This window comes from Chiloscyllium plagiosum, chromosome 17 (assembly GCF_004010195.1).
Source record: "Chiloscyllium plagiosum isolate BGI_BamShark_2017 chromosome 17, ASM401019v2, whole genome shotgun sequence".
In the NCBI taxonomy this organism is placed as follows: Eukaryota; Metazoa; Chordata; class Chondrichthyes; order Orectolobiformes; family Hemiscylliidae; genus Chiloscyllium; species Chiloscyllium plagiosum.
Genome location: NC_057726.1, coordinates 15269459 through 15292734, shown reverse-complemented (window position 1 = coordinate 15292734; position 23276 = coordinate 15269459). Strand labels below are relative to the sequence as shown.

At 42.4% G+C, this 23276-nt stretch overlaps 1 protein-coding gene and 1 long non-coding RNA gene across 2 annotated transcripts in view; one reads left to right on the top strand and one right to left on the bottom strand.

Annotated features, from left to right (window-relative positions):
- The window catches only part of LOC122558238, a 34381-nt gene that overhangs the window by 4396 nt on the left and 6709 nt on the right, over window positions 1-23276 (top strand). The window lies entirely within an intron of this gene.
- Window positions 16403-19804, bottom strand: LOC122558237 (protein phosphatase 1 regulatory subunit 3E). The gene has a single exon (XM_043706589.1). The coding sequence runs from the start codon at window positions 19163-19165 to the stop codon at window positions 18287-18289; it is 879 nt and encodes a 292-aa protein (XP_043562524.1). The 5' UTR covers window positions 19166-19804; the 3' UTR covers window positions 16403-18286.

Genomic DNA, 23276 nt, shown 5'->3' with positions numbered 1-23276 from the left:
ATCAAAGGTGGGATAATCACAACCTGGCCCATTAAGCTGACAAGGTACAAACTGATTCGTTGGGGCTGGGAGGCCAGTTCAGAGAGGTGAACTACAGTGAATCCAACAACAACAACTTGCATTCATATTATTGCTCACTCCTGGCCACATCACGGGAGCATTACCAAACAAGCATTTGACACCAAGCCACCAAAGGAGACATTAATTCAGCTGACAGCATACTTAATCAAAGGGGTGATCTTTAAAGGGAAGCCTTAACGGAGCAAAGAGAGGTAACAATTGAGGCTCAGATTGATCAGAAAGGCATCCCAGAGATTAGGGCCCAAGACTTCTGAAGTAACAGGCATTATACTATGATGTGATTAAAACTGGAGGCATGCAGAGATGTCAGTTTAATTTTGTTACTACGCTTTATAAATATTATTTATATTATAATATTTTGATTGGAGGGTTTGGGGAGCTGACAGAAACAGAGAGAAGTGAAGATAAGTTTAGGATTTGTAAAGAAGAATGACAGAAAAGTAAATAGTGTTGGACAAGGAGCCAATACAGGTCAGCAAATACATGGGTAATGGGTGAATAAAGCAAATTTAGAACAGTCCTCTTTAATTGACCAGTTTCATGTATCTGAATTAATCCCCCATCAAGGTTCCTTTTCTGCCACAGTTGGGCCTCCATAATATGCACTGTTGCACCGGAAACAGTGCCTTGCTTTGTTCTCAAGACACACTGGTCTTTTTTTGATCTACTGATGGGTTTGTTGGTGTTGGGCTCATATCCAAACTTCAGGTTGCATCAATATCAAGTCTTGGGAATTACACAAGCAATCAAGTTAAAGTACAAAGGAAATTTAATTAAGCTCTTTAAAAAAAATGTAACTCTGTAAGACATGCTTAAACTCTGGATAATGTTAACTAAGAGTGTAGAGAAAATCCGAAATGGATGCTCAGTGTATGATGTGCAAGACTGCCCAATAGAAGGGGGTTAATTTTGATTTTAAATTTGGCTTTTAAATCAGATCATGAACACAAGTTTACTTTTACATACAAAGGATGGCAGGAAAATTAACAAGCAGGTGCAGAACATCAGTTCATGGTGCTGTTTATTCACCAACAACTGCGTAGTGACAGCTTACAGCATATAATTTAAATGGGAACTGTGAGGGAAAATGAGAAAAGCAAGATGAAATATTCTGATACAAGTAATTAAGGTTTGTGGACAAAGCGTACATCACACATAATATTTTAAATTAATAAAGAAACAAAAGAAATTGTTACTAAAGCCATTACTGAAATCAGAAGAATACTTTCTATTTTGATTACTTCACCAAATATCTCAATAATACGGGGTTAGAATTTATTCAAGCCGATGGGTTTTCCTTATGGATCAGTTACAATGCATCCACGCATATTGAGTTCTAAAACTTAACTCCCTTAAGTTGTTGATTTACTACTCTTCTACATAACATTTTCTTTCATTGCTTCTGCTTAGCTGTCGCTAGCCTGCAAGCTGTCAAAGTTAAGAGTTCTTTCTGGAACATTCCTAAAATTTTCTTCTAGATTAGGGAAGAGCTGACAAGCTCAAAAGAACACAACGCCCACAAATGAAAGCTATTAACCAGAGCTCAGTTTGCATAGATCTCTATCAAGTTGGAGATGAGCAGATTGTTCAGAACATTGTCCAGTTACATAAATCTAAAAGTTCTATTCGTATCATGCCTTCATTAGGTAAGACAAGGACAGGAAAATAAACTATCAATAAATCCTATGGAAAATGCAGGAGAAACATTCTTACCAAAAGAATGGTGAAGGATGCTTTTTGGAAGCTGGATATATTCATGCACAGGGACCTGTCTCCTGCAGGAATAAGGAACATTTTGGAAGTATTACGCACTCTTTTAAACTAAACAAAAACCTGGGGCACTTTAGAGGAAGGTGATGGCATAGTGGCAGTAATGCCATTCATCCATTAATTCAGAACCCCCAGACAAAGTGCTGGGAATTGGGATTAATGTCCACCATGGTGAAATTTGAATTTAATAAAAATCTGAAATAAAAAGCTAGTCTAGTGATGATCATGTAACTGTTGCAAAAACCCATCGAGTTCACTAAAGGTCTTTAGGGAAGGAAACTGACATCCTTACCTGGGTCTGGCCAACATGTGAATCCAAACCCATAGCAATGTGGGTGACTCACAACTGTCTTCTCGGTTATTAAACATGGACAATAAATGCTGGCCGAGCCAATAGCATCTACATCCCATGAACAAATTTTTTTAAAAGTTCCTGGTGCATTCACCATGGCAACGCCTTAATCAATCAGAGTCGACTTGCCAACTAATCCTTTCCTTATGCAGTATAAATAATTGCTCGCTTTGAAATTTGACATTCTTGCATGTGTCCTGATGAGTCTGTGACCTAAAAAGGGTTTGAAGCAAGTCTCTTTCTACAGCAATACCCAAATGGTGAGAAAGTGGAACCTGCGACAAGGAACAGTCAGTGCAAATGGCATGAAGTTTTTTTTAAAGAGGTAAACTAGTACAGTTTATGAGGAAGAAAGGGGAGCAATTTGTCTTAATAAGATGTAATACAGTGGGAGAATACTTTTGAAGGGCAAAGACAAATCTTGGAACACGAGCCAAATAATCCATGACTATCCCAAATTGTATTCCCTAAATATGAATTACAACGTCTTTGGATTAAATATTCAGTCATTTTATATAACTTCAAAATATTTAATCAGTGCATGTAAATCTAACAGGTGCATTAGAAACCTCATTATCTCAAAAATAAGTTACAAAAGTGCTGGAGGAGATTTAAGTCAAGATTGGCACCCTGAAACGCTGCACTGTGATCTGAAGGAATATAGATTCTGGATTAGTGGTGCTGGAAGAGCACAGCAATTCAGGTAGCATCCGAGGACAGGCAAAATCCGAGGGCAGGCAAAATCGACATTTCGGGCAAAAGCCCTTCATCAGGAATAAAGCCTGATGAAGGGCTTTTGCCCGAAACGTCGATTTTGCCTGTCCTCGGATTTTGCCTGTCCTCGGATGCTGCCTGAATTGCTGTGCTCTTCCAGCACCACTAATCCAGAATCTGGTTTCCAGCATCTGCAGTCATTGTTTTTACCTCTGAAGGAGTATAGCCAACTTCAATATAAAGACCCAGTGATGTTACATACCGTGAACATTTAGTCCAGTAATGGAATAAAGTCTCTTACATGGTTTAACTGTCCAGGTCATTCTGCAGATGACAAGGCCAGAAGAGCTATTGATCAAACATGGTAGAGTTTAGAATCCTTGGATCAAGCAGCCTAAAGAACAGGAAACCTGAGAGGCTTGTGATTAAAGGTATTGAGTAACACATAGCAATTCTTATCAGTACACTATGGAATCTTGTGCATATTTCCACATGTTAACAGTTACAACATTATAGTTGCAACATCAAAGGTCTCTGCAATCAAATTGCCCTTTGATTGTTGGGAGCACTTGAAGTGAATTTCTAATTAGGCTTGTCAAATATTTAAACTGTCTACTTACCTGACATCTTGCAAAGTGTCACAAGTTTGTGAAGTTGGCTGAGACATTGTTGAAAGACAACAAAAGAAATCCTCACTAATACAAAATGTGATAGTTGGTAAATTGACAATGCATGAATTGATAAAGTGTGGCGCTGGAAAAAGCACAGCAGGTCAGGCAGCATCCAAGGAGCAAGAGAGTCACCATTTCAGGCATAACCCTTCTGCCTGAAACATCAACTCTCTTGCTCCTTGGATGCTGCCTGACCTGCTGTGCTTTTTCCAGCACCATGCTTTATCAACTCTGACTCTCCAGTATTTGCAATCCTCATTTTCTCCTAAATTTACAGTGCATACCAATTAAAATAAACTGGGAATAAGGAAACAGAGATGAATACAGACAATGATATTCAACAGAATTAACAGCAGCATAGTTTATCACCATAGACTACACTCAGGGTCGGGGTTTGCATTTCATACTTGTGTCGTCATGAATGCAGCCTGAATACTGAAGGTCTGTCAATAAAGAGCTGAATGTAGACTTGCAGTGTCAACATAGTAAGAGCATAGTACAAGCTCAGCTATTGAACATAACGGTACTATTACTAAATGAAACTTGACTCATATCAAAATATTGTGAAGCTTATAGATAAGTTACTGTTACATTCAGGATTTAAACTTCTGCAGGTGACCCAGAGTTGACTTCTGTGACCATTCAACATTTTGGTTAACATTTACAATTGCCTTACGAGTGTCATCAAATAGGGAAGCATGGACAGCATATCTGTTTCCATTTTGATTTTTCCATGTTCACAGGAAGGAATTAAACTGATTTTCACTTTATATTGTTCTGTGATCCTGCTCATGCCTTTACAGTTTAGATCAGTAATCAGTATCATTCAGGTGGGATTATATCTGACCATTGAAAGCATTTTAATCAATACTTAAAAATTTACTGATGAATGATTTATGCCAAGGATGGATGGCAAGAGAGAGATTTAAGGAATATAGAAAAATTTACAGATTTGAATCTCTATGACTTGTTTGACAGTTAATACAACACACGTTAAAATTTTCAACAATGTTTCTTACATACTGTGTAGGACTTAATGTTCATCTACTTTACAATTTGTATCACATATTAATGTGCATTTCATAAACAGCTAACTCTTCCCACTTAAGACAAATACAACTTTTCCACCTTATTAATATACCTAATTTTTTCACTCTTTGCTGTCCAGATTGTGAGGTGTCTTGTTTGGATTCTAGTTCCATGGCCCTCCAATAAATCACTCAAACTGGAACTCCTCATAGAGGAGGTGCTGCCTTGAGACCATTATTGGACCACAGCAGGGAAGAGGGCAGGTATCGGAGTGAACATTTTTATTATTCTGCCCAGATAGTCAAATACATCAACAGGACCCCTGGCTAACTATGTCACTGGGAGAAAGTGAGGACTGCAGATGCTGGAGATCAGAGTCAACAAGTGCAGTGCTAGAAAAGCACAGCCGGTCAGGCAGCAACCGAGGAGCAGAATGGACGTTTCGAGCATAAGCTCTTCTGATGACATTCCTGATGATGACCTTATGCTTGAAATGTCGACTCTCCTCCTCCTCGGATGTTGCTTGACCGGCTATGCTTTTCCAGCACCACCCTTTTTAACTATGACACTGCTCTATTGCCCTCAGTATCACCTTTGCTGAGATCATCCACCCAGGAATTTCTCAGGCCTTTTGAAAAGAATGTTTTTGTTTTGGCTATGAACAGAGTGGACCAAAACTGAATGAGTTTCTAAACATTTTCTACTCAACCTGTTCAGAGATGCAATTGTATACTTGTGGATCAGGTGTGACTTCAACTCTGGCCTCCTGGATCAGAGGTAATGAAAGGCAATGTTGAAGGAGATGCCCACAATTAGAATTGCAGTGAAGTTCAGTTTATTGACATCACAAAATATAAAGCAATATTTTCACAATGAACAAATGGAAAATACAGCAGTACTGTTCCATATACAACCAGGTTGACTTTCTTTGGCCACCAAACAGTTTTGGTTCTTGCAATCTCCCAACTCCAATAACACAACGGAACTTCTAAGTGGCCATTATAAGATTTAATTGTTGGCCAAGTTTACTGCATATAAACAGAACATTAGATCACAAACTGTTTGAACATTGTAACATTGCCATAAATACAAATGTTACCTTGTAGTACAATGCAACACTAAAATCTTTAAAACTGGCAATTATGGAAACTATTCCTTTCAAACTGACACACAATGACAAAGGTTTATTTTGTAGCATGGTTAAGTCAGAAATTTGCACTCAACAAATAGACATGCACATATACAGAAAGATGAACAGTTGTCACCTAGGTGAGACACAGGTAAAACATATACCACCCCAGTTTAAAAAGAAGTTGCATGGAAAATCTGGGAACTTTTCTTTATTCTTTTAAATTATTTGGCAGGTTTGATAGAACCAGTAGCTATTAGTATTCAATATTGCATAGTTCACCAGTGTACTATTGCACAGATAAATGGGCAAGCTCAGAGCTCCAAAGCTGAGAAGTTTAAAAAATTCTTTGAACTGAAGGCCAGATCTCACGACAAGGAAAAACAGCCAGGGCAATTAGTTAAGTTGATTAGGTTCAATACAGAAAACAGGACAGAGGAAAATTCCACAAGCAATATCAATCAAAATATTCTTATTACTGGTACGTTTAAAAGAAAATAATTTACGACAGTAGGTCAAGAAAAAACTGTGCAGTGTTCTTTCCCAGAAACCTCATGGAGGTTGCCTATCTGATAAATCTCCTAAAGCTCAAAATCAAACACAAGCAAATCTGCGTCAATTACTAACTTTTATTCTTCTTGCCATTTATAATTCTCCAGTACTTTCTTCCCCATTAAGCAGCAAAGCACACATTCATCCCAGACAGCCAGACATGAAAACCCTACCTCAGGGTAACTGGGCAGAAAGAGTGCCATAGGGCAACAAGAACCAAGCGCAAGAGCTTCTGCTCTCTCAGGTTTGGAGCCAGGATGGATGCTCAATTGGACAGGTGCTAGCACTCCCTCTCACCACCCTCTCTCACTGTGAAGCCTGCATCCCCACCGAACCTCTCCACTAGGCCTGTAGCCTGGATCACTCCTCCATCCTGAGACTCTGGTGGATGTTATTTCAGCAGCAGCCACTGCCTCCTCTTGGCACTGTTGAGAACTTCTCCCGCCTCCCCACCACAAGCTCCTGATTTCAGAGGAAGTGTCATGGGTGGTCTCACCTCTGACTGATTGGCAAAGAAGGAGTGACAAGAATTTGTTTCCAGGTTTCCAACCAGCAAGCAAGAATACCCTCCACACTCTCAAAGCCACAATACAATTCTGCTCAGTCTACAGTAAGAGTAAAATTCATACACTTCCATCTGTCAAAATTCAAGCAAAGCAATACTTAGTGAAAATGGTGAGCACTCAATTCATAAATTACACAAAGAAAGAATGGATTTTGCATATATATAACAGGATACTGAATTACAAAGACAAGGCAGACAGATAGTTTGTGTTCAATACTTATACACTTCAAACAACATTTAACACATGATTCATTTATAAAAAATAGATGTAATTCTTTACATACATGTAAAAATACAGACATTTATCATATTAAAATGCTACAACACAAGTCACATCTTAAATTCCTAAAATTAAGGAGAATGCACCTTTCATGAATAGGTGAATAATATTTATTTTATACAGTTCTAATCTTATTTTTGATTTGCAGACACTGTTTCTTGGCCAGTCATGCAGTCTCTCAATCTACAGAAATTGCATTAAGCTGACATGATCCTCAAGTATATTGCACAACGCTGGGCCCAGATTAATCTTACATAGGAGCTATCAATCTGCACAAGTCTCTTTGCTAGATGACACTTGTCATATCATTACCTTTTACATCAGCTGACATCTAGAACCAAATCTGAAGTGACAGTCAGGGAAATTTCCTCTGACGCCCATCATAAATGTTATGATGGGCATGTCGACAACACTGCAATACTATCAGTTACTAACAAATGTTATTTTTACCTATTTCACCTTGTATTTCTTTCTTGCTTTATTTTCCAATTAGAAACCAAGGAGACAAGTTAGGATAAATGAATGGGGAGGGGAGGTGTGTAAAATGAATGGGGAGGGGAGTTGTGTAAAATTCCTTTATGGCCCTTTGATGAAATCAGTCAAGCAACAACGTATTCCTATTCCCATGGAAGTGACGGCCTAGCGGTATTATTGCTAAACTATACATCCACAAGTGTTTTGAAGACCTGGGTTTGAATCCTATCGTGGCAAATGGTGGAATTTGAATTCAATTTTAAAAATCTGAAATTAAGAATCTACTGATGACCATGAAACCATTGTTGATTGCCAGGAAAATCCCACCTATCCTTCAGGAAAGAAAATTATCATCCATCTGGTCTGTGTTATCCCGACAAACAGCAATGTAGTTGATTCTTAATTGCCCTGTGAAACAACCTAGCAAGTCCCTCAGTTCAAAAGCAGCTAGCGACAGGTACTAAATGCTATCAGCCAGCTACGCCTATGTCCCACAGTGAACAATAAAGGGCAGGCAATATACTGGAGCAGCATGTCACATATATAGTTGGCACTGACACTAACACTAACACAAGACTTGGACAGATTCATGCTGCATTTCTCCTCAAAAGGTGCTAATTTACAAAGAGAGCTCTCACTTCACACAACCCCTCTCGCACAACTCAGGCCTATTGCTCCAAAGGTTAGTTTGCATTAAAGGTATGTGGAGCGATCAGAAGTGTAAACTTTGGTTGACTTTATTTTCATACTCCTTAGCTCATGGGAGCAAAGGCCATTTGTAATATCTCTGCTACTTTTCCAGATGAAATCATCATTCTGCTCAGTTAGCCCTGAGTTCTTAAGTGCAGGTTGTATTAAACAATTGATCTACATGATTAAATTATGAAGACTTTGATTAACAAATTCAAAGCTCTTTGGACATGGCACAACAGAAGTTTGTACAATGCCTTTCACAAGAATGGGATGTCCCAAAAGTGCTAAAGAAACAATTGATGCGTAGTCAACCATTACAGTGTAGGAAACACAGTAGCCAACACATTTGGCCAGCTCTCACAAACAGCAATGTCAGAAGTCACATGACATCAGGTTATAATCCAACAGGTTTATTTGAAGTCACAAGCTTTCGGATCACTGCCCCTTCATTAGAAGACTTCACCTACGAAGGAGCAAAGCTTTGAAAGCTTCTGATTTCAAATAAACCTGTTGGACCTCTGACCTTGCCCACGACAGTCCAACACCAGCACCTCCACATCATGCCAACCATAAACAGCAATGTGACAGTGAGCAGATGCTCTATCTTTTCATTATATCAATAGAGGGACAGAAACTGGACAGGATAATGTGGTTGATACCTCGCTCAAATGTGATCTCTGATGTCACTTTGAAAGCAGACACTGGCTTGGTTTTGTGTCTAATCCCCCCAAAAAAGACACATCCAATGTTGTATGGCACTCCAATGCCAATTTTGCCTGCTCTAGTCTCTGGTATGGGACTTGAAAACACACACTTATGAATGAAAAGCAACACTGCTACCAATGGAGCCATCATGCACACAATTGGTTAGGAGATGATCTCTAAAAAGGGTAACTTTCCTTACAATAAGTTGCATGTTTTATTTGGTATGAAGGATTGCTGTAACATTTGTCCATCAAAAAAGGTTGCTTAATTAATCTGACCACAGGATATTTCAAATGTGAATGAAGAACTTGAATTAAAATAGCAGCTTGACATGTCTAGCAAAAAACATTGCTAACGCACAATCAATTGAAGCCAAGATTGTTAATAGAAGTGAAAGAGGTTGAAGCCCCAGAAACAATGACCTATTTTGAACTGTTTCTTAAAATGGTAACATATGCCACAATTATGCAGAATATGTAGGGTGCTTAAGGTAGGTGACACATGTATAAAACTAACTTTGCTACATTGACAGAATGACAGTTTTACAAATGTATTACAGTACTTCAGGGAATGTTTAACCGTGGACTCAGAGGTTAGTTTTGCCCCTCTGATATAACGGTGCTATCTGGATCTGGCATGCACTTCCATAACAAATGCCATTGAGGGGGGAATTACTTCAAATAATCATTTCTGAAATACAAGAATACTATCAATATTAGCTGTGGATGGCACCAACCCGAAGTAAGATCCCAAAATCAAACATCCATAAACACTTCCAACAAGATAACCACCAAATGGATTTTCACCCATCTCTGTCACTAAGGCCAATCTTATCTCTGCTACTGTTCTTCCGACTGGCATAGTTCTGTACACATGCAGAACAAACATGGCATCTTCTTCATTGGTTCAGTATAGCTATTCATTGACTAGATCAGGTTTGCGGTTACTGGTGCACTAATATTTGTAAGTCAGACAACAATGGTAATTCCTGAAGGATAGAGAATGTAGACTTAGAGAATGACCTCCCCTTACAAGTAGTGAAATAACTCCAGAGGCCAGCATTCCCTCACCGAGTCACCCTTTAATTACACATGGAGAGTCCTTGGTACTGATCCAGCTCCCTCAGAGCCAGCTCTCAGAGAGACCAGAACATTCTTGTTCTTATCTATCAGCCAGGGCTCCCTCATTGGGCCAGATTGACAGCTCCATATTCTATGAGGTCCACATGCTGACCTCATTACAATTAAAACAGGGAGGTCAGAATTACTCACCCATAACTCCACTTCTGCTATAATGGTCCATCATTCTCGTTGATGTCCATCCATAGGATTCTCATGGATGACAGACAAAACAGGCACATTCAAGACTGAGACAGACAGATTTTTCATCAGTAAGGGAATCAAGGCTTATAGGAAAATCGCAAGAAAGTGGGATGTGAACGGCAGAGCAGACTTGAAGGGCTGAATGGCCTTTTTCTGCTCTTGGATCTTATGGGTGAAGTTGAGTTGGTATTTGGCAATTGAGAATATTGTACAATTGTTACCTTTAATCCAGTTAGAAATCAAATCTACTGACTTTATTGGGTAACAGAAAAGTTGAACAGTTTATGGGCATCACTTTTGTCTTGCTAAAGGCAAGTTAGGCTGAGATTAAAATGAGCTGAAAATGTATTGCTGGAAAAGCGCAGCAGGTCAGGCAGCATCCAAGGAGCAGGAGAATCGATGTTTCGGGCATAAGCCCTTCTTCAGGAATGATTCTCCTGTTCCTTGGATGCTGCCTGACCTGCTGCGCTTTTCCAGCAACACATTTTCAGCTCTGATCTCCAGCATCTGCAGCCCTCACTTTCTCTCTGAGATTAAAATGAGTCAAGATTAAAGTGGTGCTGTAAAAGCACAGCAGGTCAGGCAGCATCTGAGGCGCAGGAAAATCGACGTTTCGGGCAAAAGCCCTTCATCAGGAATGAGAGCCTCGATTTTCCTGCTTCTTGGATGCTGCTTGACCTGCTGTGCTTTTCCAGCACCACTCTAATCTTGAGTAAAATTTCCAGCATCTGCAGTACCTACTTCTGCCTGAGAATAAAATGATCTGTGTTGATCATTTTTTGTCCCAATTTGAACATAGTAAATGCTAAATCATACACAGAAAATAGATTTGTGGGCTTCCCTTTTGCATACTTCACAACAGTGGGCTGAAATCTTATGACAGCTGCTAAACATTTGGATAATTATTTTTCTATGTAAGATTTAGCACTTTCCATGACCACCTGATGTTTCAAAGCACTTTATGGCCAATGAAGTACTCATGAGAATTAGGAACTCTCGCAGGCAATTTGCAGTCAGCAAGCTTCTACAAACAGCACTAGGACATTGACTATAAAATCTGTTTGTGTGTTGTTGACTGAGATACACATTGGCCAGAACACCAGGATAAGCTGAATGCTCTTCTTCAAACTTAAAAATCACACAATGCCAGCTTTTGGATGAGTCACAACCAACTGATGAAGGAGCAGCGCTCCAACAGCTAGTGCTTACCCAGGTATCCAGGCTTCAGCTGACAAGTATCAAGTAACATTTGCATCACAGAGTGTCAGGTAATGACTATCTCCAAAAAGCAATACTCTTAACCAAGCCCCTTGACATTCAATGGCACTTCTATTGCTGAATCCTCCACTATCAACATCCTGGGCGTTACCAGTGACCAGAAACTGAACTGGATAAGCTGTATGGAAACAGTGGCTACATGAGCAGGTCAGAGGCGATGACCCCTGCACTGGATAATTCACCTTTTGACTCCCTGATGCCATCAACAAGTCACAAATCAGGAGTTTGATAGAATACTCCCCAATTGCCTAGATGGGTGCACTTCCAACACCACTCAAGAAGCTTGACACCATGCAGGTGACAAAGCAGCCTGTTTGATTGTCACCACATCCACAAGCATTCTCTCCCTCCACCACCAATACTTAGTAGCAGTAGTGTAGACTATCTACAAGATGCACTGCAGAAATTCACAAAGGCTTCTTAGGTAGCACCTTCCAAATCTACAACCACTTCCATCTAGAAGAAGGAAAAGGGCAGGAGATAGATGGAACGCCACCACCTGCAAGTTCCCCTACAAGCCAATAGGGATACCTACCTCTAAGGGACTGCAGTGACTGCAGTGGGCGGCAAGGTGGCACAGTGGTTAGCACTGCTGCCTCACAGCGCCAGAGACCCGGGTTCAATTCCTACCTCAGGCAACTGACTGTGTGGAGTTTGCACATTCTCCCCGAGTCTGCGTGGGTTTCCTCCGAGTGCTCCGGTTTCCTCCCACAGTCCAAAGATGTGCAAGTCAGGTGAATTGGCCATGTTAAATTGCCTGTAGTGTTAGGTAAGGGGTAAATGTAGGGGAATGGGTGGGTTGCGCTTCGGCGGGTTGGTGTGGACTTGTTGGGCCAAAGGGCCTGTTTCCACACTGTAAATAATTATAATTATAAACAAAACAGCTCACCACCACCTCATCAAGGACAATAGGGGATGGGCAATAAATGCTGGCCCAGCCAGCAGAGTCATATACCATGAATGAATAACAAACATAAATATACTGTGAGAATGCAACAAAGGCCTTGATTTAACACTTAACCTTAACCAACAGTTTAGCACTCCCTCATACTTCACCAGTGTTACAGTCTGGATTTTGGTACTCGGGTTCTGAGAATGAACCCATAAGCTTCTTACTCAAGACTCAAGAAACACAAAATTCGCATGATGTGAAGGTGCTGGTGCTGGACTGGGATGGACAAATCAGAAGTCACATGACACCAGGTTATGGTCCGACAGCTTTATTTGAAATCACAAGCCTTGGACCGCTACTCTTTTGTCGGGTGACTGACAAAGGGGCAGCGCTTCGAAAGCTTGTGATTTCAAATAAACCTGTTGCACTATTACCTGGCATCATGTGACTTCTGACAAAATTCACAAAGGCTACACTTTAAAACAAACTCACATAGTTTTAAGATCGCAAACTTCTAGAATAGATTTATTTGGGGAGGGGAGCAGCAGCAATGGATGCAATAGTCAATTTCTTCACTCAAAAACTGTGAAACAGATTGGCTTGCTTCCCAACAATTGTTTCAAAACAATTCCTGACATTACACAGCAAAACAATCCCGGAAAGTGCCATAACAGTAAGTTAAGTTTCGACAACAGCAGCTGTGTGAGCTATCTACATGATGCATTGATCAAATTCAACAGGGTCCCGTAGACAGCACCTTTCAGACCTACGACCACTTCAATCTAGAAGGACAAGGGCAGCAGATACCTGGAAAGAGCACCACCTTTAAGCTCTTCTCCAAGCCACTTAACATTAGTTTATGAAGTAAACCAACACAATAAATTACCTTGACCGCTAAACTGTGTGTAAGCTTCAGCTGAGCGATGAGGAGTGCACCTTCACAGCGCATGTAAAGCCCAACATAAATATTAAGTTAACACCAGCTGCTTCTCACAGACGCTAACAGAAACTATATTGCATAATGGAAGCACATGCACCAGGTTACGAGTATTCTGGCTTTTCACTAATGGAACCTTTGTTTATGAAATAGTTTAAGTGAAGCAACTCTGTTGAAATGGATCAGCTGTTCACTGCTGACACCATCTACAGATCACAAAAGTCAGTCTTGAAATCAATGACTAAAATTCAAGAGTTTATAATTATAGATATAAATATAGAATCAGAGTATCTTAAATGACTATAAAAAGGCCACTTCATCCATCATGTCTGTGTCAGCTTAATCCAAATCTTCATGCTTTTCCCATAACACTGAATTTCTTCCCTTCAAGTTTATATCCAGTTCATTTTTGAAAGCTACTATTGAATCTGCTCCTACCTTCCTTCAGGCAGTGCATTCCAGAATATCATCATAGTTCACCATGTGAAAAAAAAATCTGTTTGCCACTTTTGGTAATTATCTTAAATTGGTCTCCTTTGAGAATCAACCAGCCTCTGTCAGTGGAAACAGTTTCCCCTTACTTACTCCACCAAAACACCTCCTACGTTTCAACACGTCTGTAAAATTTCATCTTAAGCTTCTTGACATTAAAAAAGAACAGTCCAGTGTCTCTGGTTTCTTCATATAATGAAAGTCCCCGACCTATACTGGCATTAATATGTAAAGGTTATTTGGAAGGTTCAATTGGAAAGGTAAGTTTTCGGGACTGAGTAATTCAATTTTCTTTTAAAATAAGAATTCAATCTGATTTTCCCCTCGTCAGTCTGCAGATTGCACAGAAGTAAATGATAATAAGCCAAAAATGTTCCTGCAGGCCCATTTTATGTGGTGGTGAAAACAAGCAAACATTTTTTTAAACTACTAGTTACATTACATGCTCAAGAATGCAAGAGGTATAGACATAAACAGGAGGCAGTACGCTTCTGAAGGAGATTTACATGTCAAAATTCAGATTGGACTTGAGTAGAGTTTATAACATTGTCCACCTTCTTGCTTTAGTATCGAGATTATAATCTATGCATTTATTTAAAGATTTCCAGAATTCAATGTCTGATGAAAATCTCTAAGAAAACGTCCCATTCTACTTTTAAACCCTGCAATATAACCAGCATTGTTTGCACCTTTTCCTATAAGACATTTGTCTGAGGGAATGATATCCCAGCAGCTATGGCTAATGATTATTATACATATAAAAGTCCGCTGAATAGTCTCTTATCTGCTATATAGAATCATGGAAACCCTACAGTGTGAATAGAGGTAACTTGGCCCATCAAGACTGCAGTGACCCTCACGCAGACCCAGAAACCCGCCACCCAATCCCCATAACTCTGCAATTACCAGGGCTAGTCCACCTAGTCTGCACATCCCTGGACACCACGTGCCAATTTAGCATGGCCAATCCACCTATGCTACACATCTTTGAACTGTGGGACGAAAACAGGGCACCAAGCAGAAACATATGCAGACACAGGGAGAACGTGCAAACTTCACACAGACAGTTGCCCAAGGGTGGAACCAAGCCCAGGTCCCAGGCACTGCGAGGCAGCAGTGCTGACCACTGAGACACCGTGCCAAAGATGAATTTTACACTGTTTAACAAGGCATCATCCAGTTCAGTAATGCAAGCACCATTTTGTTAAACATGGTTGTGAGGCTGACATTGCACCTTAAAATCCTTGTGATTCACATATTGCTCACAAAAAAAGTAAAAGGACAGGAAACACCAAGTGGGCCATTTGCCTTGACGATAGGGAGGTGAATGGAGGTAAGACAAACCATCTTCTTCTTCTTATCTCCTTTATTTTCTCATGGGATAAGGGCATCGCAGGCTAGGCCAACACTTATTGCTTAGCCCTAAACTGTCTAGAGTGTAGTTAAGAGTCAACATTGTGGGGCTGGAGTTGCGTGTAGGCCTGATCAGGTAAGGATGGCAGATTCAATTCCTTAAAGGACATTAGTGAACCAGATGGCTTTTACAACAATTGACAATGGTTAGATGCGATGTTAGATTGGCTTTTTTCAAATCCCGATTTTAATTGAATTTCCACCTGTCATGGTGGGATTCAAACTGACACCCTGAGAACTAATCTAGCACCATTACCTCACAGCCAATGAAGGGCAGCACTGAAAGCAAACTGAGAATAAGCTTGGCTGAATGAACACAAATACTCTGGATGCTGGAAATCTGAATTAAAAACAGATAGTGCTGGAAAACTCAACAAGTTATACAGTGTCTCTTCATTTTGATTAAAATCATTAATTTTGCTTTTCTTGCTCCACTGACGCTGCCAGACCTGGTGAGCTCATCCAGCACTTTCTGCATTTATGATCTAAGCTTATTTGCTTTTGCCTCTCAACTACATGGGTATTGTTTTCATTTTAAGAGTTATATCACATTTACAACATAAAATGAGGGACTCAGTTAGCACACTACCACCTTGCTATGCATCTCAATATTCATGATTGACATATAGCAGGTCAGAGATTCCTTACAAAAGTTGGCCAAATTAACATGGTCTTATGCAGATTTTTTTTTGAAAGAATTGCTACTTGTTTCTACTTAAGTCTCTTGCTACCATTTTCCTGATCTCATCTCTAAGGATTCGTCCACACTTAAGAGCAAAGTACAGCAGTAATTTGCCTTCTGCAGGATGATTCATCAGAAGACAGTCCGACTCTTACTAGCTAGCTATCATCAGGCACGCTGGAAGAACTTGCAGGCTGATGATCAACTTGCCTGACCATTCTACAGAGCTGAGGCTGTGATGCTGGAAAAGCACAGCCGGTCAGGCAGCATCTGAGGAGCAGGAAAATCAACGTTTCAGGCAAAAGCCCTTCATCAGGAATGGTTCTCATTCCTGATGAAGGGCTTTTGTCCAAAATGTCGATTCTCCTGCTCCTTGCATGCTGCCTGACCTGCTGTACTTTTCCAGCACCACAGTCTTGACTCTGATCTCCAGCAGCTGCAGTCCTCACTTTCTCATACTACAGAGCACCTCCCATGGCCAACAAGTGGGAATTCAGCCCAGAACTTCTAGTTGGATGGCAGTGACGCTATTGCTGCGCCAGAAAAATACCTTCATCTATAAATGCATATATAACGTTTTGATGGTTATTTCAGTTCTGATCTCATTTCCTGAAACAGTGGAATCAAATTACAAGTTAAGGTATGAGCAATGCTGAGGCCGTTCCAGCACAAAATAGGGGCTAAAAATAAAACATGCAGTATTTTCCAAGAGATTCATCAAACACAAGTGTACATCCTATCTTTGTACAATGACACAGTGATATAGCAAGAAAGTTGCAAGGAAAAGACCATTTTACAAGCCACGACAAGAAATAGCATCTGCTGCAATAAGAGATTACTTCTGGTGTGAAACTAATACTGATATGCCTTTAAATGTTTTCCTTTCTTTAGGATTTAAACATTTGTTTACAGGAAAGGTTTGTATATTATAACAGAGAATGAATTAAAACTAGCCATAGAAAAGACATTTATACTTTAATCAAAGAATGCACACAGTATAGTGTTTTCTGTTCTCTTCCTCTCCCCACACTATTGCAACAGTCCATAATTTCAATGTATTCTGATTTTTGTTAATTCTGAAACTCTTAATATCATCTGTCAAGTTCTTTATCACAACATTTCTAGAAATAGAAAAGTCCCGGAACTTGGACTGATCAGAGCACCTAACTTTTATTTTACCAGATCTAAATCTGTTATCTGACTGGAAAAATGTTAGGTTAACCATTGCAATCGTTTTACAATTTGCTTCTCTGGCAATTTACTTCACTATTCTTTACAGTATTATCTAAAGCATTTACATTTGACACCACTTCCCTTTCTCTTAACTTCCGCAAGGTCATTGCAAACAACTTGCCTTGACCGCCATTGTTATAGAAACGTAGGAAACAAGAGCAGGCCATTCAAGCCTGATCCACCATTCAATATAGGGTCAGGGCTGATCATCCAAATCAGTACCATGTCCCCACTTTCTCCCCTATACCTTTTGATCCCTTTAGCCCTAAGGACTATAGCTAGCTCCTTGTCGGTGCCTTTCTCAATACTAAAAGGTCATTCAGGTCACTGCCCTGGAATACTGCCAGTCACTGAAAAGAGATAAAGGGCCAGAGGAAGCAGCTCCATGATGCGTGTTGATGTGATTTATAGCATGCTTGCAGAAGTGGAAGAAATGTTTTACTAAGACACATTTTTCCTCTAAAAATGCTATTACTCTTATTACACTTTGATAATGAGCTATATTGGTCTCTATATAACGAAGTCAATAGAAAGTGCCACTTTGAAACTGCAAAGTGCATTAAAAAAGACTTAAAAATATTACCCACGACTAAGGTGGCTTCTGCAGCAGAAGCCACCCCTATCTCCAGCGATCTATGGCTGTGGATTGGATGTGATCTCACATTGTTCCTCGTTTTGCATAGGTTTCCTGTAGCTCATTGCTACTGAGGCTAACCTGGTCACATAAATTTCAGCAACGATAATAAAACACACAAAGTGCTGGAGAAACACAGGCATTCCTTCCCCAACAAATAAAAAAAACAAACTCAAGTCAATTTCCCAAAATAACTGTGACCAATTTTCCCAATGAAACAAGTTCTTTTAAAAAAAAGAAAACTCAAGTCCATTTTTAACGTGGTAACAGTTGAAGAGCTTGAAACAGAAACAAAATTAGAACCTCGTTTCTCATCGTCGATACAAGTGCCATGCTGGGTGTATGGTACAGGCTCGGGTGGAGATTGGAACATCCTCTTGTCCCTCTTTCAGATGAAGTGGATCCAGCCGTTTTCCCAGTCCTTGGGCGGGGAGATTTTGAACTTGTGGCTTCTTACCTGGTAGTCAGAGCCCTTGTTGTTGTCCCAGTACTCCCGGCCCGCCACCAAGTAGCGGATGGCAAACAGGAGAGTGCCACCCGTGTCCAGGAAGACGGGGGCCACCAGTTTGAAGGAGAAAGTGTCCGTGCTGCCGTCCGCAGAGTGGGCGCTGTAGGTGGCCGCGACGTCCATGTAGGACTGCCAGTGGTTCAGGGTGTACCTGACCGTCACCTGCTTCTCGTAGGCGATGTTGAGCACCCTGACGAGCCCCAGCACGCTGAACTGGTCGGTGGAGATGCTCTCCAGGCAAACGCGGTCCCGCCGGACCCTGCCCTCGAAGTCGGGCGAGCTGCCCGGGTCGCTGAAGAGGGGCTCCAGGAGGCGGGTGGGGCTGTCCAGGAACATGGCCATCATGTTGTTGCTGAGCAGGCGCTCGGGGGTTTGCTCCCTCAGCCTGGCCATCACCCTCTGAGGGACGTGAGGCACCTCGGCGTCGCAGAAGTGTCGGATGGTGGTCAGCTCCAGACCCAGCGAGTCGGCGAAGCGAACCTTCTTGCTGCCGGCCCGGGTCAGCACGGTGACCGCTCGGCCCCCGGGAGCCGGCAGCGACTTGGCCCTCCTCCTCTGCCCGGGGCTCGAGCTCTTGTTGCTGCTGCTGCTGCTGCTGCTGGGGGTCCCGTCCCGGCTGCGCTGCTTGTCCGCCTGGCCTTGGCGTCTGCAGTTCTCGCTGTCCCCCATCGCGGCCAGTGCACACTCCTCGGCCAAACTGCCGGACAAAGCGGCGATGCAGCTGAAATTCCGGGGCATCAAGAGCCCGGAGGTCTCCATGGGGCACAGACTGGCAGCGGAGACAAACCAAACAAAAAAGGTGGGTTTTGCAGAGAGATCTGTGCAGAAATTCAGCAATTGCACTGCAGAAAGCGCTACCGCCACATTTTGTATCTCTGTGTGTGTGTGTGTGTGTGTTGCTAGTAGATTATCACCGAGGCTGCAAACATTATATATACCACACGAGGGGTAAAACGAGACCCAAGAAAAAAAATCCAAGCAGATTGCACACAAACTGAGTGACGCCAGTGACAACGCAGAGAGAGAGAGAGCGGAAGGTGAGTCTCTTCCCCCACCACCAAGCGTTCTAGAAATGAAGGTCGTGCAGCGGGGGGAGGATGGGTTCAAGTTATATTTGAAGAGGTTGCAAGCAACTCAAAACATAACCTTATTGACCTCCCCGCCACTGCACATCAGGCAGCCACAAATCAGAAAAAGGCAGCCTCCCACTGCAATCGCTGAGATCGCCTGAACCTGGGAAGTGGGAAATCCTGGATGAGTTCGGGAGGTGGGGCAGACAGAGAGAGGAATGGAGGAAGAGATAGTCGAGCCGGTCAAGAGATTTTTTTTAAAAAAGACACTGTCTAATCGCGGGACTCGCGATAAAAAGCAAAACAACTGCGGATGCTGTGAATCAGACACAAAAGCAGAAATTGCTGGAAAAGCTCAGCAGGTCTGGTAGCATCTGTGGAGAGAAATCAGAGTTAATGCTGCGGGTCGAGTGACCCTTCCTCAGAACATTCTCATTCGCATCACGGTGTCAAAGCTGCAAGGTGGCCGGGAGGAGGAGAAAGAAAACACCCCGGTTTGGGTGGATTTCCAGTTCCACTCACCAAAGTGTCCCTTTGGGATCAGTGCTCACTGAAGGCTAATCTACACGTGAAACCCAGGGAGACCGGACACCCAAGGTGGACAGAACCCAGTATTTGCAACCGGGGCTCATGCCCCACGCCAGCCTTTGTACAATCACATTGGGGATAATCGGCTACAGATACAGGCGGGGTTTATATTAGAGTGAGCTTCACAGATGCTGGAAACCAGTCTTTAGATTAGAGTGGTGCTGGAAAAGCACAGCAGGTCAGGCAGCATCCAAGGAGCAGGAGAATCGACATTTCGGGCAAAAGACCTTCATCCGGACGGACTTTTGCCCGAAACGTCGATTTTCCTGCTCCTCTGATGCTGCCTGACCTGCTGTGCTTTTCCAGCACCATTCTAATCTAAACTCTGGTTTCCAGCATCTGCAGTCCTCATTTTTGCCTACAGATACAGGCGGGGCATCTATTGAGCTCAACATTCAGATGTGTGAATTCAACTGGACAGAATCCAGATTCCTGATGAAGGGCTTTTGCCCAAAACGTCAATTCTCTTGCTCCTCTGATGCTGCCTGACCTGCTGTGCTTTTCCAGCAATACACTCTCGTCCCAAAATCCAGATCATCTCCCACCCCCAAGGGAAAGCTCCCAATAAGTATCGTTGGTGGCAGGTTATCTGACATGCTGTACATGTCACTTTAAATTCTGATTTGTAGCATTCGTGATACTTTTGTTTTTAAAAAAGCAAACACACAGAAAGAACGAGAGGAGATCGCATTGAAACATATAGGATCCTTAGAGGGCTTCACAGGATTAATACTGAGAGAATGTTTCCCCTCATGGAGAGTCTTAGGCCAGAGGGCATAGTCTCAGTATAAAAATGATTACAATTTAAGACTGAACCAAAGAGAAATGTCTTCCCTGAGTGTTGGGTGTTTTTGGAACTCTTTGCCACAGAGAGCTGTAAGGACAAAGTCCTTGTGTGTGTTAAAGGCCAAGAAAGATTCTGGATCCGTACATGATTTGGAGATGCCGGTGTTGGACTGGGGTGGACAAAGTTAAAAATCACACAACACCAGGTTATAGTCCGACAGGTTTAATTGGAAGCACTAGCTTTTGGAGCGACGGTCCTTCATCAGGTGGGTGGGTGTACTCCAAAACCACCTGATGAAGGAGCAGTGCTCTGAAAGCTAGTGCTTCCAATCAAACCTGTTGGACTATAACCTGGTGTTGTGTGATTTTTCACCTTGGATCAGTACAGGCATCAAAGATTACAGGGAAGCGGCAGGAAATTGGGTGTGAGGAATGTCGTGTGAGCCATGATCCTGGTAAATGGCGAGGCAGATACAATGGGCCGAATGGCCTGCTCCTGGCCCTGTTTCCTATGGTCTTAAAAGCACAGGAGAAACTCAACATGTCCGGGAAGAGAAGCAGGAGTAAACATTTTCAGTTCGCTATGTCTTTTTTTTTCAGATGCGTGTTCTCTCTACCCCAAATCTGAGAGGATGGTCTTTATAAACATATGTATGTGTGTAGGCCTCCCGGGGCTTTACTGTTGTGAGGAGGGGGGGGGGGCGGTTTCTGACGAGCCAATGTCAGTGTCCAGTGCGCCTACCACTGAGGATCGTGCTGCCTGTCACGTTTACATTGACTCAAGGGGGAGTGGTACCGGGAGGGAGAGAGCGAGGGCGACCTCTGCAGACACCGACATCAACACAAAAAACAAGCAACTTTCGCGCACCTACATCACTCGCTCCCTCAGTCCATGACCCCGGTACACAATCGTGGCTGCAAAGCTGGTACGTGCTGCTGGCTGCGTTTCAGACCCTGAATTTCCGAGGAGGTGGGAGGTCCCAAATCAAACTGAAAGCCCGGCACGGAACACGTTCCAACCAGAAACACGCACACTTCTCAGTAAATGGGTACCAACCAGGTCAAATTGATTGGCGACATTGCACTTTTCTGTAGAAAGCAACCGAGCAATTTGACGAAAAAGAACCTCACGCACTCCCTTTGTGGTCCCTTCACCATCTGAATGAATTTTTAAACCCGTCCTCCTTGTCGGCTTCTCCGTTCCTGGTTGTAAGTGTAACAGCCTTGAGGAGATAATGCCAGCGCTTGTAAATAATAAAAAAAAACACGAGCCTGTTCTCTGCTTTTTGTAATGAGACACTTGCCGGGTTTTTTTTCCTACCCCAAACAGACTACAGGTAGAGGCTTTCCCGACCTCGAGCTGTCACAAAGCTCCTTATCGGTCGATGATTTTGTTGTAAATTCAAGCGCTCCATTTGTCCTCAGCAAGCTCCCTTAAATAGCAACGACCAAAAGATTACCTGTTTTGAGCTCTTGCTTTGGGTTCTGATTAAGGGTCAAGATTAGAGTGGTGCTGGAAAAGCACAGCAGGTCAGGCAGCATCCGAGGAGCAGGAAAATCGACGTTTCAGGCAAAAGCCCTTCATCGGGAATACAGGCAGAATGCCTGCAGGGGGGAGAGATAAATGAGAGGAGGATGGGGGTGGGGAGAAAGTAGCAGGAGTACAATAGGTGAATGGGAGTGGGGATGGAAGTGATAGATCAGAGAGGAGAATGGGGGAAGGTAGCAAAGAGTACAATGGGTGAATGGGGTTGGGGATAAAGATGATAGGTCAGAGAGGAGGGTGGAGTGGATAGGTGGAAAGCAAATGTGGCTGTGGCAGCGGGTCTGTTTCAGGACATGGTTGAAGAGCTTTAGGGCAGAGGAGATAAGACCATAAGACATAGGAGCGGAAGTAAGGCCATTCGGCCCATCGAGTCCACTCCGTCATTCAATCATGGCTGATGGGCATTTCAACTCCACTTACCCGCATTCTCCCCGTAGCCCTTAATTCCTTGTGACATCAAGAATTTATCAATTTCTGCCTTGAAGACATTTAGCGTCCCAGCCTCCACTGCACTCTGTGGCAATGAATTCCACGGGCCCACCACTCTCTGGCTGAAGAAATGTCTCCGCATTTCTGTTCTGAATTTACCCCCTCTAATTCTAAGGCTGTGTCCACGGGTCCTAGTCTCCTCACCTAACGGAAACAATTTCCTAGCGTCCACCCTCTCCAAACCTTGTCGACATGGATGGGTAAGTTTTTATTAGATCTCCTCTTAATCTTCTAAACTCCAATGAATACAATCCCAATTATGAGATAGAATGGAAATTTTCTCTATTCTCAATAGAAAAACTTAAATAACAATGGGGTGGCATGGTGGCTCAGTGGTTAGCACTGCTGCCTCTCAGCACCGGGGTCCCAGATTTGATTCCAGCCTCGGGCG

What these genes read in the sequence shown, in the direction of transcription:
- LOC122558237 (XM_043706589.1), bottom strand. Translation starts at nt 19,165, where the DNA reads ATGGAGACCTCCGGGCTCTTGATGCCCCGGAATTTCAGCTGCATCGCC.